Source organism: Eulemur rufifrons, chromosome 7 (genome assembly GCF_041146395.1).
Source record: "Eulemur rufifrons isolate Redbay chromosome 7, OSU_ERuf_1, whole genome shotgun sequence".
In the NCBI taxonomy this organism is placed as follows: domain Eukaryota; kingdom Metazoa; phylum Chordata; class Mammalia; order Primates; family Lemuridae; genus Eulemur; species Eulemur rufifrons.
This window is the reverse complement of record NC_090989.1, coordinates 282,447,743-282,465,405: the sequence shown is the minus strand read 5'-3', so window position 1 is coordinate 282,465,405 and position 17,663 is coordinate 282,447,743. Positions and strand designations below refer to the sequence as shown.

General features: G+C 57.4%; 1 protein-coding gene across 1 annotated transcript in view; it reads right to left on the bottom strand.

The window, feature by feature from the left end:
- NTNG2 (netrin G2) overlaps window positions 1–16,452 on the bottom strand; it is a 59,272-nt gene extending 42,820 nt beyond the window's left edge. Inside the window, exon 1 of the mRNA XM_069474773.1 lies at window positions 16,240–16,452. Within this exon, the coding sequence (XP_069330874.1) occupies window positions 16,240–16,452 (213 nt within the window). The remainder of the gene's footprint in view (window positions 1–16,239) is intronic.
- Between the last annotated feature and the right edge of the window lie 1,211 nt (window positions 16,453–17,663).

Below are 17,663 nucleotides of genomic sequence, written 5' to 3'. Positions count from 1 at the left end.
CTGAGTAGGCAGGTGAATCAATAATAAGTGCCCTGACCCATGGGGTCACGGAACTGGGACTGAGGGACTTCCTCTAACACCACGTGTGACCTCGGTCCAGGCCTTGCTCTGTATGTGCCTCAGTTTCCCCATTCTTGAAATGACAGCGGGAGTGGGCCACCCTGACCCTGACGTCATAAAGTCTTGAGTCCTGTGTGTCCCTCAGTCCCCAGGCTGCCCAGGAGGAAGGGCACAGAGACACATCCTGCTCCCCCGACTCCAGGGAGAAAGCCGGGGTGCCCAGGGAATTCTCCCTAACAAATTATTTCCTATTTATTGGTAAGAAAAGTTGCAGTGGGGATAAATTATTAACAAAGCGGAAACGGAGATTCTCTTCGGAGCTGATTCTAATTCTAGCTGCCCTGACAGTCTCTAACTCTTCTCCTCCCTCCTTTAGTGCTCGCGCTTGCTCCCCCCACCCCTTTCTCTCTCCCTCTCTCTCTCTCTCCTTCTGCGGTTTCATTGATCCCTGTCCCTCTGGCTCTCTCCACATCAACTCCTTCCCCACCCACAGGCTTCTTCTCTTTTCAGTCCCAGCAAAAGGCCTGGACGACAGCAAGGTCACCCTCCCTGCTCATGAATCAGCGGAAACTGACCCGGCTCTTCAGGGCTGGAGCTGCAGCTGGCCAGGGAGGCTTTTCTGTTTTGTTGGAGCAATTTTCATTCCTGCCCCAAGCATGCCTTCCCGGGGACCGGGGGACTCAGGGCTCGTTCGTCCCAGCAGTGAGACTGCCCCCCACTCCTCCTGCAGGCCAGCCACAGCGGGCGTCTCCCCGGCAAAGGTCCACCTTGGACCCAGAGCCTCAGGCCACCTCTGGAACCTGACCTGGCTGGAGTGAAACTCAAGAACAGGCCTTTCAGTTCCTGAGTCACACAGAGCAGCCCCACCCTCTGCCCCGGTGCCCCACATTGTTTGGGAGGAAAGGGAGCACTCGGGCCTTTCATTTCAACCCTGCCCACGGTGTTGCTCCCTCCAGAATCTTCTGTGACTCTGGGAGAGCAGGGGTCCTGCCCACCTTTGCACTACACTCCCTGGCGGTTGTTTGGACGTGGCGCTATCTGACACACATTTCCAAACTGAGCGAGGACCTCAGCGATGGCTCTGAGGGTCGTCCCGCCCAGGCAGGATGGTGTGGAGGTGGTGGGCAGCGGTGGTCTCGGTCTGCCCTGGGGATGCTGTTCTGGCTCCTCAGTCTTCCTCGTCCCCACTTGGGCCCCACTTGGACTCCCCCCTAGAGCAGCCAGAAAGCCCCACAAAGGACCTGTGGCATCCGGCTGCCCGCTGGCTGCGCTGCCCAGAGAGGGTCTGCTGGGAAGCCGCGGCCAGAGGGACAGGAAGGAAACGCCAGGCGCTGCGTGGGCCCCGCGGCTTGCCAGGGACCGTCCTCCTCCAGCCGGCAGCCGCAGGGGTGGGGGTGGGCCTGCCACAGCTCTGGCTACACACGGGTTAATCTTGCCAGGAACTTAAAATTGTATTATTTAAAAGAAGGAGAAGAAACCTTCTGCTTCGTCCTGGACATATGTGGATTCTTCCCACAGCCAGATTTCCAGGAATGTTCGGAGCGGGGAATTCTACCCCAGCCGAAGAGCGCCTGGCGCGGCTGACTGGCGCGCCCCAGCCCTCCCGGCCACACAGCCCCCGGACGCTCGCCTGTCTGCGCACCCCGGTGGCGGTGACGGGTGTCATCACCACGCAGGGCAGACGGGCCAACCTGGACTGCGCCCTCCTTAGAGAGTTCGGGATGTATTTGGGGGCTCGCCTCACACATTCCTTTGTTCCCTGCCCCCTTCCCTGTTTTCTCCGGTAAACATTTTCTAATTGATTAGAAAAAGGAGAGAGGGAGGCTGGGTTAGGCCAAGCCGTCCTCCTCCCCCACCCCGGGAGCTCAGCGAACCTCAAACGCTTTGCACCAGGGCCAGCTGGAGCGCTCAGCCAGCTCTTCCCCTCCCCCTCCTCCCTCCTCCCCCTCCCCCTCCTGCCCGCACACACAGGCTCAACCTGTTCACGGGCGCTGGTGCCCCAGCCTCTCAGACCTCCCCTTCCTGCCCACCCTCGACCAAACAGCTCAACACTTTCATTTAATACTTTTTAAAAAAGCAAATAAAAGGAAAGGAGGGATGGCAGGACAAAAGAGAGGAGAGAGAGGGAGAGAGGACAAGCGAGCTGGGAGAGTGGGGCAGGTAGGGGGAGGGTATGGAGGCAGAAAGCTGCTCGCAGCCCGGTAAAGTGCATTATTGATTCAGGACTTAGAAAATGCTTAGAGAGTAGGAAAAGCGTCCTGCTCTTTAAAAGCTTGTGCAAAGCATAAGCTAGACACAGGCAGCCTTCCCAAAGAGGGCCCACTCTGCTGACATGAATATTTTATCACAGAGGAAAAAAGTGGCTGGGAGGATTCAGGCCGGGTGGGGTGAGGGGCCGGCTCCTGCTCCCTGGGGCCTCTTCCTGTCCCTGTCCCCCTCTCGGAGCGCTGCCCTGGGCTTTCTTGCTCAAGAGCAGATCAACAGGGCCTCAGCCAGGTCCTATCAGGGGCCCCGGGACCGGCAGGGGAGACGCCAGCTGCAAGGAGAGGGTCTCAAGGGGGTGAGGGGGAAGCTTCTTCCCCAGCAGTGCTGTCCCCTAACGGTCACTCTGCCCGTCCTGGGTTGGGGCCCACCCACCCCTCTGGCTGCCCTCCCCGCAGTCCCACCCGCCTGCTGCCAGATGCCCTCTGCCAACCACAGCACAGCCTCAGTCCCCCTCTGCAGACGAGCCCAAACCCCGGCTCTGCCCTCCCGTGTGGCTCCTGCACCCCTCCTGTGTCTCTCCCACCTTGTTTTCTACCGTCTGATCTCTCCTCCTTCCTCACACCCACTCCCACGCCAGCTTGAGCTTTCAGGTGGGCACCCTGTCGGGAGGCTCCCCCTCCAGCCTTTCGTGGGTGTCTGCTTCAACACCTCTTCCCCAGGGAAGACGTCTCTGGCCACGGCACGCACACCCCTGGTGAGCACTCAATCACAATTTTCCTCAGTGACTCCTCTGGGTATTTACCTGTGTGTCCCCTCCCCACTGTGTGCTCCGGGAAGGCAGGGGCAGGTGCACCTGCAATGTGCCTGATGAAGGTTTGCAGAGTGACTTGCCCTCCTCAGCGGGTCACCTCTCTGGGTCCCCAGAAGGAGGTCTGCGGAGTGGTGCCCAGACAGGCAGAGCCCGCCCATGCGCAGGCCACGCCGAGACCGTCCAGGGTTTCCCCTTGCTGGGCTCTGCGGAGTCAAGAGGCAGCAGGGCACAGGGAAGAGCAAAGAAGCGCCCAGTCTGCCCCACCCTGGTCCCACTTGGGCACCCCTGACGGGTGCCCCGCTCTGCGGATGAAGCCCTGGGTGGGGTAGGGGTGGTGAGGCTGGGCTGGGCAGGTTTCACCGACTCATTCATTCACTTATGCATCAACTGCTTCTGAATATCCTTTGTGTTCAAAGTAACCCCAGAGAAGCAGCTCGGCCACCCATACAAATACTTGGGGCGGGGAGGGGTGTGACGACCATCCTGGGCTCCAAGGCCAGAAATGCTACTCCAGACATGGAAAGCAAATCAACCAGCCAGCCAACCAACCGTCGCAAACCCCCTACAGGCGACTCAGAGGCGTGGCCAGCTTGAGAGGCTGGTATGGTGATTCAAGAAGGGCACCCACACAGTGACATCAGTCCTGCTATTACCGTTGTCCCCACTCTACAGGTGAGAGGGCTGAGGCCCCCAGAGGTCAGACACTTGCTCAAGGTCACACTCCTGGGAACCCAGGCACTTCGACCCCTTACAGGAATCTTACAGAACATTGATGGCTCTGCTGTGACCATGGGAAAAGTCACCTGTGGCTTGGTCACTATGAGTGGCACAGGTAATGAGCCCTGGATAGGATCTGGGAAGGCTCCCCAGGGGAGGCGGGATTTCAGCTGGGCTCAGAAAGATGGGGAGGCGGGTAAGGACGGGTGGGGAGTCGTCCAGGCTGGGAGGACGGTGCCCCAGGTAGACACACTGAGCAAAGGGCCAGGCCAGACCGCTGCAGGGAGCGAGGGGTTAATGCATGTGGCTGAGCCAGGAGCTTGGTGGGGAGCACAGGACAGAGGCCAGAGGGGAGGCTGGGGGTGGGGAGCCAGATGGGCAGCTTGACATTTAGCAGCTCCAGGGAAGGCCGGCTCTGGCTGGCCAGCCTCCTTGCAGGAAGACAGGGTGAGAACCAGGGACAAAGGGTGAGCGACTCTGGATGGCCTCCCCCAAGACTGGGGAGCCGGCACCCCTCGCACCCAGGAAGCCAGCACGAGGATGGAGCACCCGCAGCTCAGGGACAGGGGGGGCCTCTGAGAGCGAAGCCGGACCAGGGAATCTTCTTCCCTCTGGTCTTTGAGTTCAAAAACCAGATGCTTTAAGGCTGGAAGGGATCTAGGGCGTCCCGGGAAAGACTTCCATCAGCGGTTCTCAAACTTGGCTTGGCGCCGAGGCCACCTGGGGAGTTTTAATAAATCCTGAAGCCAGGCTCACCCCAGAGTCTGCTGTCACATCTGGGGTGCAGCCTGGGTGGCGGGCATGGGGTGCAGCCTGGGTGGGGGGCATGGAACACTCCCAGGTGAGCCCGATGGGGCCTGGCTGAGAACTGCTCAAGTGCAGGGGGGCAGCCGCATCCAGCCTTCTCCGGTCTTTCTGGGGTCAAAGCCACCCACTTGGGCTTGGGGCCTTCGAGAAGACCACCCTGCGAGGCAGGAGGTGGAGGAGAGAACCACAGAATCTGAAGCCCCCTTTCCCGCCGTGGAGACACCCCTGACCAAGGCGGCAGTCCTCACGGTAGCCTCACCTGGGGACACACCACATGGCCACAGCAGACTGGGGCAGGTCCCAGGCACCGGGCAGGCCAGAGTGGCTCCCCAAGAGCTGCTGCCTTGGGGACCCCCAATGCGACAGTCTGCCCTCTCGGAGTGGGCAGCAGCCAAGAGGACAACCCGGCTTCCAGGCTCCCCCACCCCCGCCGCTCCCATTCCCACCCTCCCTCCCAGGCTGAGCGGCAGCCAGCCCCAGGGGAACCAGGCGGGCAGGGAGGGCTGGAGCCCTGGGCAGATGCCACGCTCCCCCCGTCCCGCTGCGCCCTCCATCCTCTATTTTTAGGTCCATTATTGTCCATTCTTGGGTGTATTTTTTCCCCACTCCTTCCCCAGAAACACAGATCGGGTTCCCCCAGGCAGAGCCATCCGCCTTCCCCGGAGCTGGTGCGTGGGAGCTCACGCTGCCAAACAGACACGCGGTAAGTGAATTATCAAGTAAGTGGATTAGCAGACTCCACCATGTCTCAAAGGGCAGGGGGGCGGGAAACGCTGCGGCAGCCTCCCCAGCCCTCCCCCCCCAGGCTGCCAGGGTGCTGGGGGAGGAGCGGCTGACAGCGACAGTATGCTCCCCAGCACACAGGGCCGCACGCATGCACACACACAGATGACAGCCGCCTCCATCTATCAGGCGCCTCTGAGACGCTCAGAGCGACTCCTGTCAGCCGAGCAGCCTGGTTAGACTGGGTCTTCACAGCCCAGGCCAGAGGTGCCAGGCTCCTCTACTTAGAAGCTGTGTGACCTTGGGCAAGTGCCTTAACTTCTCTGAATCTCAGATTCCTCATATTCAAAACAGGTATAAAGATAAGCTCTCCCGTAAATCTTCTGTGAGGCTTCAGTGAGCTGGTTCAGGTTAAGTGCTTGGTATACATTAGACACTCAATACATGCCCGCTGCTGCTGCTCTGACCAGGGGGAGGATGTAGAATCAAGAAAATCCTCAGCAGGACCTGTCAGTTATGCGATAACAAACCCTGGTTGTCCAGAGTTAGGAGCCCCCAGGCCGGAGGCTGACCAAAGGGGTCCACGGGTGGCCTCAGGGCGATCCAGGAGGTCCCTGCAAGTGTTTGCAACCGTGTGTGTGTGTGTGTGTGTGTGTGTGCACGTGTTCACCAGCGTTTGCACACGCATGTGCATGTGCATCGTTCTCGGAGGAGCACCGTGGATTCCCAAGGGGGCTGTGAGCCCGGAAAGTTAGATGCTCCCGCTCGGGGCTTGTGGGCTGGTCTCCTGCCTTTCTCTCTCCCCTCCGAGTCTTCCTGGGTGCCAGGGAGGTCACTGGTCACTGCTCTTCTCTGGCTGTCTCACTGTCCCTCTCCAGAGGCAGACTCTGGGGACGCAGTGGGGCTCTGAGGTTGGCGTGCAGACCCCCTCCTCGTGCAGGCAGGAAATCTACTCCCCAAAGCGGGAAGAGGCTTGCCCAAGGTCACCCAGCGCCTGGCAGCCAATACCACGGGGAGCCCAGTCCCCAGGGCAGTGCCAGCCCCAAACTGTTGGCGTAGGTTTCAGAGGGCGCCCGGGGTGGAGACGGGCAGAGACAAGGTGCCATCTGAACAGCACTCTTCTCCTCCTGCTGCCACCTGCTTTCGGCCTTCTCTTGACCCCCGGAGGGAGGGGATGCTCCAAGAACCTGCCATCCCCTAAAGGACGCTGTCCGGCTCTGCAGGGGACAGCAGAGGGGGCCCTGCATGGCGGGGGAAGGGGCTGGGACCACCCGCGGCTCGGCCCTCACTGGTCTCCTCTCGCCTTTTACCCGCAGCAGACTTCCGCTATGAGGGGACCAGCCCAGCCATGCTTCATTTCCTTTTATTTCCCTGGCCGACTCTTGGAGTCAAGTGGACAAACGACTTGGGCAGCAGGAGGGAGGTGGAATGAAGGGCCGAGGAGGCCAAACGGTCCCCGAGGGACCCAAGACAAACTGCTGGGGAGAAGAATGCCAGATCCCTGGAGATGGCCCTAGTCCCTTCACACAGCAGGGGCGGTTCTAGAATCCCCCGGGTTGTTTAGATCTGGGGATCTATACACAGGGCTATTCAATTCCAATTCCCTCCTAGCGACGAGACCCGGAGAGGTGAGGGGACCCCTCTGTGGCCACCCAGTGGGATTCAGTGAGATTCCAGCCCCCTCGAGCTCCCCATTTCAGGATGGCCGCTCAGACTCCAGTGTCACAGAACAAGGAGAGGCAGGACAGCGGGAAGGGCCCTGGAGACAGACCCTGGCTTTGGCTGTGCCAACGTGGGTAAGTCTCTCCACCTCTCTGAGCCTCTCCTTCCTCATCCGCACTGTTACGTGGCTCCGTCTTGCCGAGAGCACGTGAAAAGCTGTGCACATTGAGTGCTTTGCACAGGGCCTTGCGCCGAATCCCGCGACATGGGGCCTGTGGAAGCACCAGCACGTGGCAGAGTGTTTTCCCCGGGCCTCACCTCATGCAGCTCCTGGCCGACCAGCGCACGACCCCTGATGCCACTGGGTAACCGTGCACGCCAGCGTTCCCGCCACCCTCCCGTCCCGCCTCACCCGGGCCTTGCCCCGCTCTCGCAGGACATCCTTTCTGTCCACCTTCTGTGGGTGGCGCTGCCACCACAGGGAGACCACGGCTTGTAGGTGGGCTGGGGGGCGTGGTCTGGTCCCCTCAGGGCCCAGGAAGCCCGCTGTGCCTAAGTCACCAATGGTGACACACAGGTGAGAGCTCACCCAAGCAGGCTGGAAAGTGAATGCGGTAACCTCAGCGACCCCGGAGGAGCAGCTCCAGCACCCACTGGCGGCAGGCGGCTTCCAGGCAGGCATCCTACGTCCCCCACCAGATGCCACCATGTGAGGTCAAATCCAGGGTGTGAGTGGGTAGATGGAGACCTGGTGTGGAAGGCTCCTGGCCCCAGGCCTCCAGTCCCCTCTTTTGGGAGAGCCATGGCCTACAGTGGAGGCTCCAGGGTCACTCCACCGTCTGGGCCTCAGTTTCCCCAGGAGGAAATGACAGGGGTTGGGGCTTTCCCCCTCCTCAGGCCTCACCGTGGCATAGTCATTAAATGACTGGGATCTGAGTTTGAGCCTGGACTTCACCACTCACTATTGGAGTCTCAGTTTCCTCATCTATAAAATGGGCACAAAAGGATAATAGTAGTTTTTACCACGCAGGATATTTAGGAGGGTTTGGTGAACTACTGCACATAGAGTGCTCAGTGCTTCAAAGGAGTAGATTTTAAAGCCCAGAAATAAACACATATATCTGTGGTGAACTGATTTTTGACTAGTTTGCTAAGAACACTTAGTGGGGGACAGATAATGCTCGAACTGGATGCCCACACACAGAAGAACGAGGTGGACCCTTCCCTCACACCATGCGTACAAAAGTCAACTCAAGTGGATCAAAGACCTAAATATAAGAGCAAAAACTACAAAAGTCTTAAAAGAAAACATAGGGGTAAACACTCATGACCTTGGATTTTGCAGCAGTTTCTTAGGTATGACACCAAAAGCACAAGGGAACAAAAGGGAAAATACATAAATTAGACTTTATTAAAATTAAAAAGGCTTGTGCTTCAAAGGACATAATCAAGAGAGTGAAAAGAAACCCACGGGATGGGGGGAAATATTTTCAAATATGTACCTGATAAGGGTCTAGTATCCAAAATACCTGAAGAACACGTACAGCTCAACGACAAAAAGACAACCTAATTGAATAACGGGCAAAGGACGTGAGCCTACATCTCTCCAGAGACAGCACACAGGTGGCCAGCCGGCACAGGTGAGCCGCTCAGCGTCCCTGGCCACCAGGCAGCTCAAGACCACAGTGAGATACACTTCACACCACCAGGTCGGCCACCACAAAAGCCAGAAACGGACAACACCAGTGTGGGGCAGGCCGTGGAGACGCTGGGACCTGCCCGTTGCTGGTGGGAACGTGACACGGCGCAGCCTCTGCGGAACACAGTGGCAGTTCCCCAAAATTGAACGTAGAATTACCGTGCGACCCGGAAGCCCCACTCCTAGGCGACACCGAGAGAAACGGGAGCACGCGCCCATGCAAAACCCGGCGCCCAGGTGTTCATGCAGCTCTCCTAGTAGCCAGACAGTGAAAACAGCCCAGGGTTCAGCCACTGACGGCTGGATAACAAAACGTGGTCTAGCCACGCGATGGAGCACGACTCAGCCACGAAAGGCACAAAGTGCCGACACATGCCACACACGGACAACCTTGACAACGTGATGCTGATGAGAGGGGGCAGTCGCAAAGCCCCCAAATTCTATGACTCCCTTTGTGTGAAACGTCTAGAATAGGTCAATGCACAGAGACACAAAGTAGACCAGTGGTCGGCAGGGGCTGGGGGGCAGGGAGGGGAGGTGACTGCTTAATGGGTACGGGGTTTCCTCACGGGGTGCTGAAAATGTCTTGGAACTAGACGGAGGTGGTGGCTGCACAACACTGTGCATGTACTAAATGCCACCAAATTGTACACTTTAACATAGTTAAAAGGGCAAATTTTATGTTAGATATCTTTTACCACAATAAAACTTTTTTTTTTTTTTTTTTTTTGAGACGGGTCTCACTTTGTTACTTAGCCTGGAGTGCAGTGGCATGATCATAGCTCACTGCAGCCTCGAACTCCTAGGCTCAAGTGAGCCTCCTGTCTCAGCCTCCCGAGTAGCTGGGACTACAGGCATGCAACACCACACCCCGATAATTTTTAAATTTTTTGTAGAGAAGGGGTCTTGCTATATTGCCCAGACTAATCTCAAACTCTTGGCTTCAAGCAATCCTCTCCCCACCAGCCTCCCAGAATGCTGGGATTACAGGTGTGAGCCACTGCACCTGGCCTAAAACATTTTCTTAAGTGGTTAATTTTATGTTATGTGAATTTCACCTCAATTAAAAATATTTTTAAAAATCTTTTTTAAAAATGCTTAGTGCTGTGCCAGGCCCAGGACACACATTTGGAACCCCTCTGTCTGCACTGGAGTCTCCCATTTTGTCTGTAACCAATCTAGATTTCCCCCAGACTCCCAGAACGTACCTGGCAATCACCCAGGAACATCTAATGAACTGGTTAATCTAGCCAAACCGCACTGTTATACAGTTGGGGAAACTGAGGCCAAGAGGCATGTCTTGGTCTCCCAGCAGCCGAGGGGCCTAGCACTCCCCGGCTGCCCCCAGCATTCATTCTGCTCTTACATACTGCCCCTCCCCGCCAGCTCCAGCAGTTGGTGTGTGCTCCGGGAATTAGAAACACATTTTCATATATTTAAGCAAATCTGCTGCTGATGAAAAACAAATCAGATCCTGCAAACCAAAGCCGAACAGAACCCGTTTCTGCATCATCTGCCGTTTCTCACTCTTTACCCTGCTGCCTCCAGGAAGGAGAGTGGCAGCCGAGTGGGTCCCGGGGCCCCGGCCAGGTCCAAGGCAGGCAGGCCTTGGTCACAGGCTGTGCAGGGGGAGGTAGGTGCGGCCTGGTGTGCCCAGCCTGGTGAGCTCTGGCACAGCCCCCGGCCCAGGACTTCCACGTGGGCTCCCACCTGTGCCCCTCATCTGCCCTCTTGCCCCTCTCCCTCCTCCAGAGCCCGAGGCCTGATCCCCTCTAGCCCTAGAGCGTGCTCAGGAGCAAAAGGGAGGCCGGATCCCAGCCCCACCATTCAGCAGACCCTGGGAGGCTTCAGAACAGTCCCCTGTCAAATGGCCCAGTGACAGGCAGTGACCAACCACCCTGCTCACAGGCCACAGGGGCTTCCAGGAGGTGAGCAGGTGGAGCGGCCCGTCCCCTCCCTGTTGTCCACACACTCTCCCCGCATGTCACCTGCAGCCTCCTCCGTGTCTGCACGTGCCATTCCTCCTGCACCCTCCCATCCCTCAAGGCCCTACCTCCGAGCGCCCTGCCCGTACCCCTGGCCGCACACGTGGCCTACAGGGTCATCTTCTGTCTGTTATTTTTTATTTTCATTCCTTTCATCCCCCAAGCTAAATTCTAGAATGAAAACAAACAAAACAAAACAAAACAAAAAACCCATTTTTTGAGCATTCACTTTGTGCCAGGCACCCAGCTGAGGGCTTTATGTGTCTGCCTCGTCCTATTTGTATAAACTTCCTTTGAGGCGTGTCTAGCATCGTCCTAGCTTTCAGATGAGAAGACCAAGGCTCAGAGCTAGGAGGGTCTTATCCGAAGTCCCACAGCCCAGAGAGGCGGAGATAAGCTCGGCGCCCCCGTCCCCATCTGACCCATCCCAGAGCCCAAGTTCCCATCCCAGCCAGTGCGGCCTGCCTGTCCATCCGTCCGTGCACTGCCTGCCTTATCGCACAGGGGACTCGCGGCGGCTTGTGATGAGACACGCATTAAAGGAGAGAAGGGGAACTGTACTAGAGATCTGGGCTGCAAATGGAGAGGAAGATGACGCGGGAAAAGGTGGGGATGTGTAAACCAGAAAAGTCTCGACTCTCTAAGTCTCTGACACTCCCTGGAAAGACGTCCCCTCCAGGCCCCTTCACTCCCCGCTGTGTCCCATGGCACTGCCTCCTGCCCTCGGTGGGGGGTCTGCACCCAACCCCAGCCCCTTAATGACAGTCAGAGGAAGGATCTCACCCGCGGGCCTGGCCCTGGGCGGCAGCACTGTCCCATCTTCTCACTGTCTACTCCCCAGGAAGGAGACTTCACTGTGCAACAAGATGTCATCTCATGGAACTATTCTCGTCCTAGGCTGCCCTGCCTCGGGCGTTTCAAGAGATTGAACGGCTTTAACCAAGGGCTGGGTGCAGCTCAGGTGCCAAAGTCACTGTGCAAACCTCCCGGCCTTGATGTGATTGCAAATCCCACAGAGCAGGGACTGCAGGGGAGAGCAGCACTGACTTCCGGTGCCCCCTCTGTGCTCAAAACACCAGCTCTCCCTTCAAGACTCGGCCCCAATCCCTTCTCCTCCAGGAAGCCTTCCAGGATCTCACCATCCTTCCTCCCATCCACCTCTTTGTTCAGTAACTGCTCACTGGGCACCCACTGAGCCAAGGGTGAGGTGTGGGGCTGCAAACACGAGTGCCACCCCCCTGTCTTAGAGGAGCTCACAGTCCAAGGGGAAGCAAACGTCTGAAGTTAGAGACTCCGTGCTGTTAAAACACACATCACAAGACTGAAGGGACAGACTCTCGGTGGAAGAACAAGCCCATCAAGATTGGATAAACTTTAATATTCAAGCCTTGCACTAGAACAGAATTTACACTCTTAGCTATGCATGCCCAGATATTTTGAGAGGGGCATTTCCTTTTCCCAGGAAGTTGGCAAGGTGGGCAAGGCAGTCATGATCATGTCCCTTTTTACAGATGGACAAACTGAGGCTTAGAGAATTTGAATGACTTGCCCCAGATCACCAGGCCCACGAGAAACAATGCTGCTGGGATGTGAGCCCAGGGCTTCAGACCCCAGGCCTGTAGCTCTTGCCAGGATGTGGTGCGGCCTCTCTCTGGAGCCTTCCGCCAGGTCGTGCGAGTGGAGTACGGGCCTCCACCTTAGCAAGGGAGGCCAGCATTTAGGAATCTCAGCTCCCAGCTCTATTCCCTCATTCCCAGGACCCCCTGTTCCCCTCCTGCTCTCTTCTTCTTTCTCCCCCCACCCTTAACCTGCACGGTCCCGTGGGAACCGCAGGCCTCCTGCCCCTCCATCAACGGGCCTCATCTACCACCAGGGACCAGACCTGCGTGCATCCCAGTCACCTGGGTTTCTCGTTCAAACGCAGATTCTGGCCCAGCTGGTCTGGGGCGGGCCTGGGATTGTGCATCCTGACAAAGTGGGCCGACCTGCCGCTCCAAGGACCACGATTCGGGTAGCAAGGCAGGGGGACTGCTCTAAACACCACCCTGCCTGGGCGGCGGCTCTCTCAGCCGTTCTGCTGCTTCCCCATCTCGCTCCGGAGTCGCAGCTGGTCAGCTTTTGTCTCCAAGGCACAAAGAAAGGAGTCCCCTTTCTTTCACAGGTGGCACAGGCAGCTGGCAGGAGCCCTGTCTTGCAGAGCACCGTGGGACTCCTCCCCATCCAGAAGGGGACCTGGGGGCTGCAGTTGCCCTGCGAGGAGCTGGGAAGCCTCTGCCCATTGCCCTTCCCTCCTGTCCTTGCCCTGCAGCCTCCCCAGGCTGGCCTCCAGGGACGGTCCTGGGAGCTGGGAGTCGGGGGCGGCCTCTCTCCTCCTGCAGCCCTCATTGAAATTTTGCCCTTGCCCAAGAATCCTCGGCTGAGAGCTCATCCCTATTAATTCTCATTGTGCATTTAGAGCCAATAGGTTTTTATTTATTCATTTATCTTGCCTTTCATCCTCCTCCCCTTCCTCGCCAGGCTGGAATTTACAATTCAGTTCTCAGGCGGCCTTGCCGAAGGACAGGAAGCCTGGGAGAGGGTCTGCCCCCTGAATCTGGAAAGCGCCTCTCGTACCCTAAGAGTACTGCAGGGCTCATGTTCCGGTTGGCGGCTGGTGGGATGTTGGGACAGGCGCAGCATCTGCTGCAGGAGGGACACAAGGGACCAGGGACCCACTGGGCTCTGCGTGGCTAAAGGGGCAGCGGGCCTTCTGGCCGCCATTGGCGCCCCCTGGTGGCCGGTCAGCACCACCTGCTGCAGCAGGAGGATTGGAGCTCCCAGAGCAGCCTCCACCTGCTGCCCGGACACTCGAAACACCGGGCGTGGCTCCTCAAGGCTGGAGAGAGGCAAAGAACTCCGGGGAAGAAGAGAAGCCAGGGAGTAACAACAGTCACAAGCCAGTCACTGCACGCTGAGCACCTACTACGCGCCAGCGTGTACCCAGGGCACGCACGGCTGGGCCGCATCGTCCCGCCAGCACCATGACACTCCCACAGTATTTTCTCTGCTTGACAGAGGAAGACACTGAAGCTCGGGGAGGTCCGCAGCTGGGAGGGGGGAGGCCGGGCCGCCCGGTGGAAAAGCACGGGCCCTGGCCACAGTTGAGTTCCTTGCCTGCCTTTAACAGGGTGACCTTGGCAGGATTTAGACAGCCCTTTCTAATCCCTCAAATGGGATTAGAATAGGACCCACCTCAGAGCATCCTAGAGGTGATCAAATTAGACACACCCAGGACACGCCCAGGGGCAGTGGCAATAAACGGGGGCAGCAGGGTTGGAATCCAGATCTTTCTGAAAGTGATCCCCCCTCAAAAGCCAGTCTCTCCAAAGGCTGCCCTCTGCCTGCCGAGGCAGTGTCCCCACCCTCACTGGCCGCACATTTGTAATCAAAGGCAGAGCCTGGTGGCAGCCTATGATGAAATATTTAAGTCCATCAAACAGGTGGCGAGACGCTGAGGACTCACCCGTGTGGCAGATCTCGGAGATGCTGTTCTCCCTCCTCTGCCTTCTGCGTGAAGAGGAGAGGGGATGGGGTGGGGAACAGAGCTCCATCCAGACCCCAGGGCTCAAGGACAGCCACCAGGGCTTAGGCTCACTGGCATCAGGACTGGAAGGGGTGACCACATCCCCCAGTGGCTGCCAGGTGCACTGGGCTCTCTGTCTGAGGGTGGGGGCAGGGCAGAGGTCCAGGGCCAAGGACATCCTGAGCCAGCTTTGGCCAAGAGAGGGCCTTGGACTTACATATATGGGCATCTCCATCCCTCAAGCCCTTGACCTGAAGCTGGTCCTGTGAATTATGATTTAACTCTCCCCCAGCACATTAAGGCAATGATGAATATTTAAGGGAAAAAGATACCGTCGGGACCACAACGTGAGAGGCAAGGCTGACTCCTCGAGGGGAGTGTATGGAAAAGCCCTCCCAAGAGCTGCGGTGCGGACTTAGCACTGGGCCCCCCAGCCCCCGGCCTTACCCCTGACTTTCAGGGCCCAGCCCCCTGGCCCCCACCCCAGCCAGTGAGGCCCTGCGGTCCCCAGCGCAGGGAGGCCCAGAGACGACACAGCCCCGACTCCTGGCTCCGTGCTGCCCCCTCCTTCCCTCCCCAGTGGACCCAGCCCAGCCACCACCCTCAGCGACGGCCCTGTCACCACTGACAGTGGGAACCTCCCCTCTAGGGCTGACTGCTCTGTGATGTGACCGAAGCCGCCCCATGGGATCGAGCCCTCAGGAGCCCGGGGAGCGGACGCCAGCCAGCCCCACCATAAACCCAGGGACCTGAAGGCTCCCCCAGGGACACTCAGAGGCACCAGCTGCCCCAAGGATGACCCTGACTCCTCCTGTCCACTCCCGAAGCCCGGCTGTCCTGCTCTGCCCGGCCCTGCCAGGGACGGGCCTCCAAAGCGCTGCAGCAGGTCAGTGTAGCGCAGTGACTTTGGAGCCAGACACTCTAAGCTTGAATCACAGCTTCACCACTTCCTGGTATATGGACCTTGGCCAAAGGCCTTCACCCCACTGCCTCAGTTTCCCCATCTATATGACTAGAATGATAACAGCTAACATCGACAGGGCACTTGCTCTGTGCAGATCCTATTTTGGACACTTTACCTGTATTAACTAAACCACAAACTCCTTCCAACGAGTGTGTGCTATCAGAGTGCCCATTTTACAGATGACAAGAGAAACTCAGTGATGTCGCTGGTCCGGAGCCCACATCCTAGCACTCCTACTTTACACAACGCAGACTCACGGGACGACACATAGCACACTCACCCACCCTCGAACAGCTTGCATTCAGTGATGGCGGCTATTGTTTTGTTGTTGTTAACATTACTCTAGTACTGAAGTACTCCGTGGCTCTGGGACCCCTCCTTCTCTACCTAGGGACTCAACTGACAATGCCTGACGTCGGCCTTTCCCCGCCTTAGCCTGTGCGTGTGGCCTGGCATGTAGCAATGGAACTGGAGAGGTCTCGCTGCACGGTCTACCCCGGCCTGACCCCCACCTACCTCTTTCACGAACCCCCTCTGAGCTGCCATTAAACCTGCCTCTATAAAGTGCCAGCTCAGGGCTTGGCACACTCTGGCCTCACCACATGGCCTGCTGGATTGGACTGGTGGGCAGCAGGTTGTGTCGCAGAAGCAATGAGCAGAGGGAGGTGAGAGTGCCCTCTTGCAGACAGCATCTCGCCCGCTCGCCCAGAATTCGGACTTCCTCCAGGGGGCGGAGCTCACCCTCAAGGCTGGGGAGCTGAATACTACGGCCTTCCTCAGAGGAAACGATCTAGTGGTCAGCTGGCCAAGATGCCCCCACCCCAGAGAACCATGTCACATGACCCCAGAGTCCTCTGGGTGGCCTTTGCCTTGACACATTTCCAAGACCTGGTCCCAATTCAAGATGCAGGGAGGTCAGCCCTGCATCTTGGTCCTCCCGCTCTGCTTGCCCAGCCCAAGGGTCTATCGCAGACCACAGCCCACCCTGCCCCTCCGCTGCCCCAGCCTGGCCTGAGCAGACAGAACAGCAGTGGGCAGACTTACGTGGGAGCAGAACCTCTCTGGGGGGTCTCCACATGTGATGCCTGAGGGCTCCACCTTCACCTTGACGTAGTCCTTCAGGCGCATCACCTTGGGCTGGCAGGCGTAGAACTCCCAGGTGGGGCCCTCATCCGTGGTCACCCAGGATTTGCAGATGTCGTAGTCCCCAGAGGCCAGCGGGAGGCAGTGCAGGAAGAGAGCCAGCAGGTGCAGCATGGCTGCGCAGGCCGCGGGGGCGCAGCCCAGAGAGGCCCTGGAGAGGCAGCAACCCGGTCAGGAGGGACTCTCGGCCTCAGCATGGAAATGCCACATCTACCAGACGATGGTGGCTGGGATGTCCCAGGATCTCAAGCGCTGAAGGTTTGCAAACAGCAAGAAACTTGTTTTTCCAAAAGGCTGATACAGAAAATTCAGAGCCAGCGTTTCTCAGACTGCTGATGGGCGGGTCAAAAAGTTGCCCATAACTTTGCGTCCTCCTAACCTTGGCATCACACCTCCCCCGGAGGTGAACCTGATCAAATCAGGCAGATTCTCAAATTGTGACAGTGGGTGGAAATGGGATAAGGAGAAAATCCGCAGGGACCCAGCATGAGGCTGGGTCAGATTGCCTTTAATTTTTGTCCTTCCAATCAATCCAGGTCTTTAAAGGCCCCTTAATGTGTAGTGCGCTCAACACGACTGAAAACAACCCTCCAGCCTGTGTTGTAAAGATAAAATAACATCAGGAGGTGGACATGTTAGCTGGAAATGTGTTTCCTCTCTGGGACTGGACTTGGCATCTCAGACCAATAAAAGAGATTTCTTTTCATACGGCCTTAAAGTGACAACAATTGTACGACTGGACTGGAAAATAAAGCTACTGAGGTGTTAACTGTGGAGAAGGTTATTTGGTCTGCTCTGGTGGGGACAGGTACTAATGGGGGCCAGCTGACCCTGGCCGGTAGCCATTGGCAACTTATTATGAAGTTTCTGAGCTTTCAGCTCTCAATCCATCCAGGTACCTGGGGCTGGCTTGTCTTTCATTGCAAGAGGGGAGGAGAGAGAGCTCATTAGCAACAGCACCTGCAACAAATTAAAAAGGGGGGCGAATAGAGATGTATAAGAACAAAAGATCTCCAGCAAAATGTGCAAAAAGTGAGGCTGCATTAGCAAGGTCTCCCGAGAAAACTGGGTTATTTTTATTATTATCAGAGTTGCACATTTGGAGATTGGGCACGTTATTTAATAGGCGATGCATTTTCTCTCATTTATGGGAGTGTTAGTTCAGCAGAAGTGCCCCTGCTTGGGGGTCAGAGACTTTCTAAAGCACCCCCAGGGGCCAAGATTTAATGGTTGCTTTAAAATACCATGACTGACAAGTCAAAATGTCAAAGCTGTTAAAGGCAGAGATGAGACTGTGACTACAGGTGCACATGGACAGAGGGATC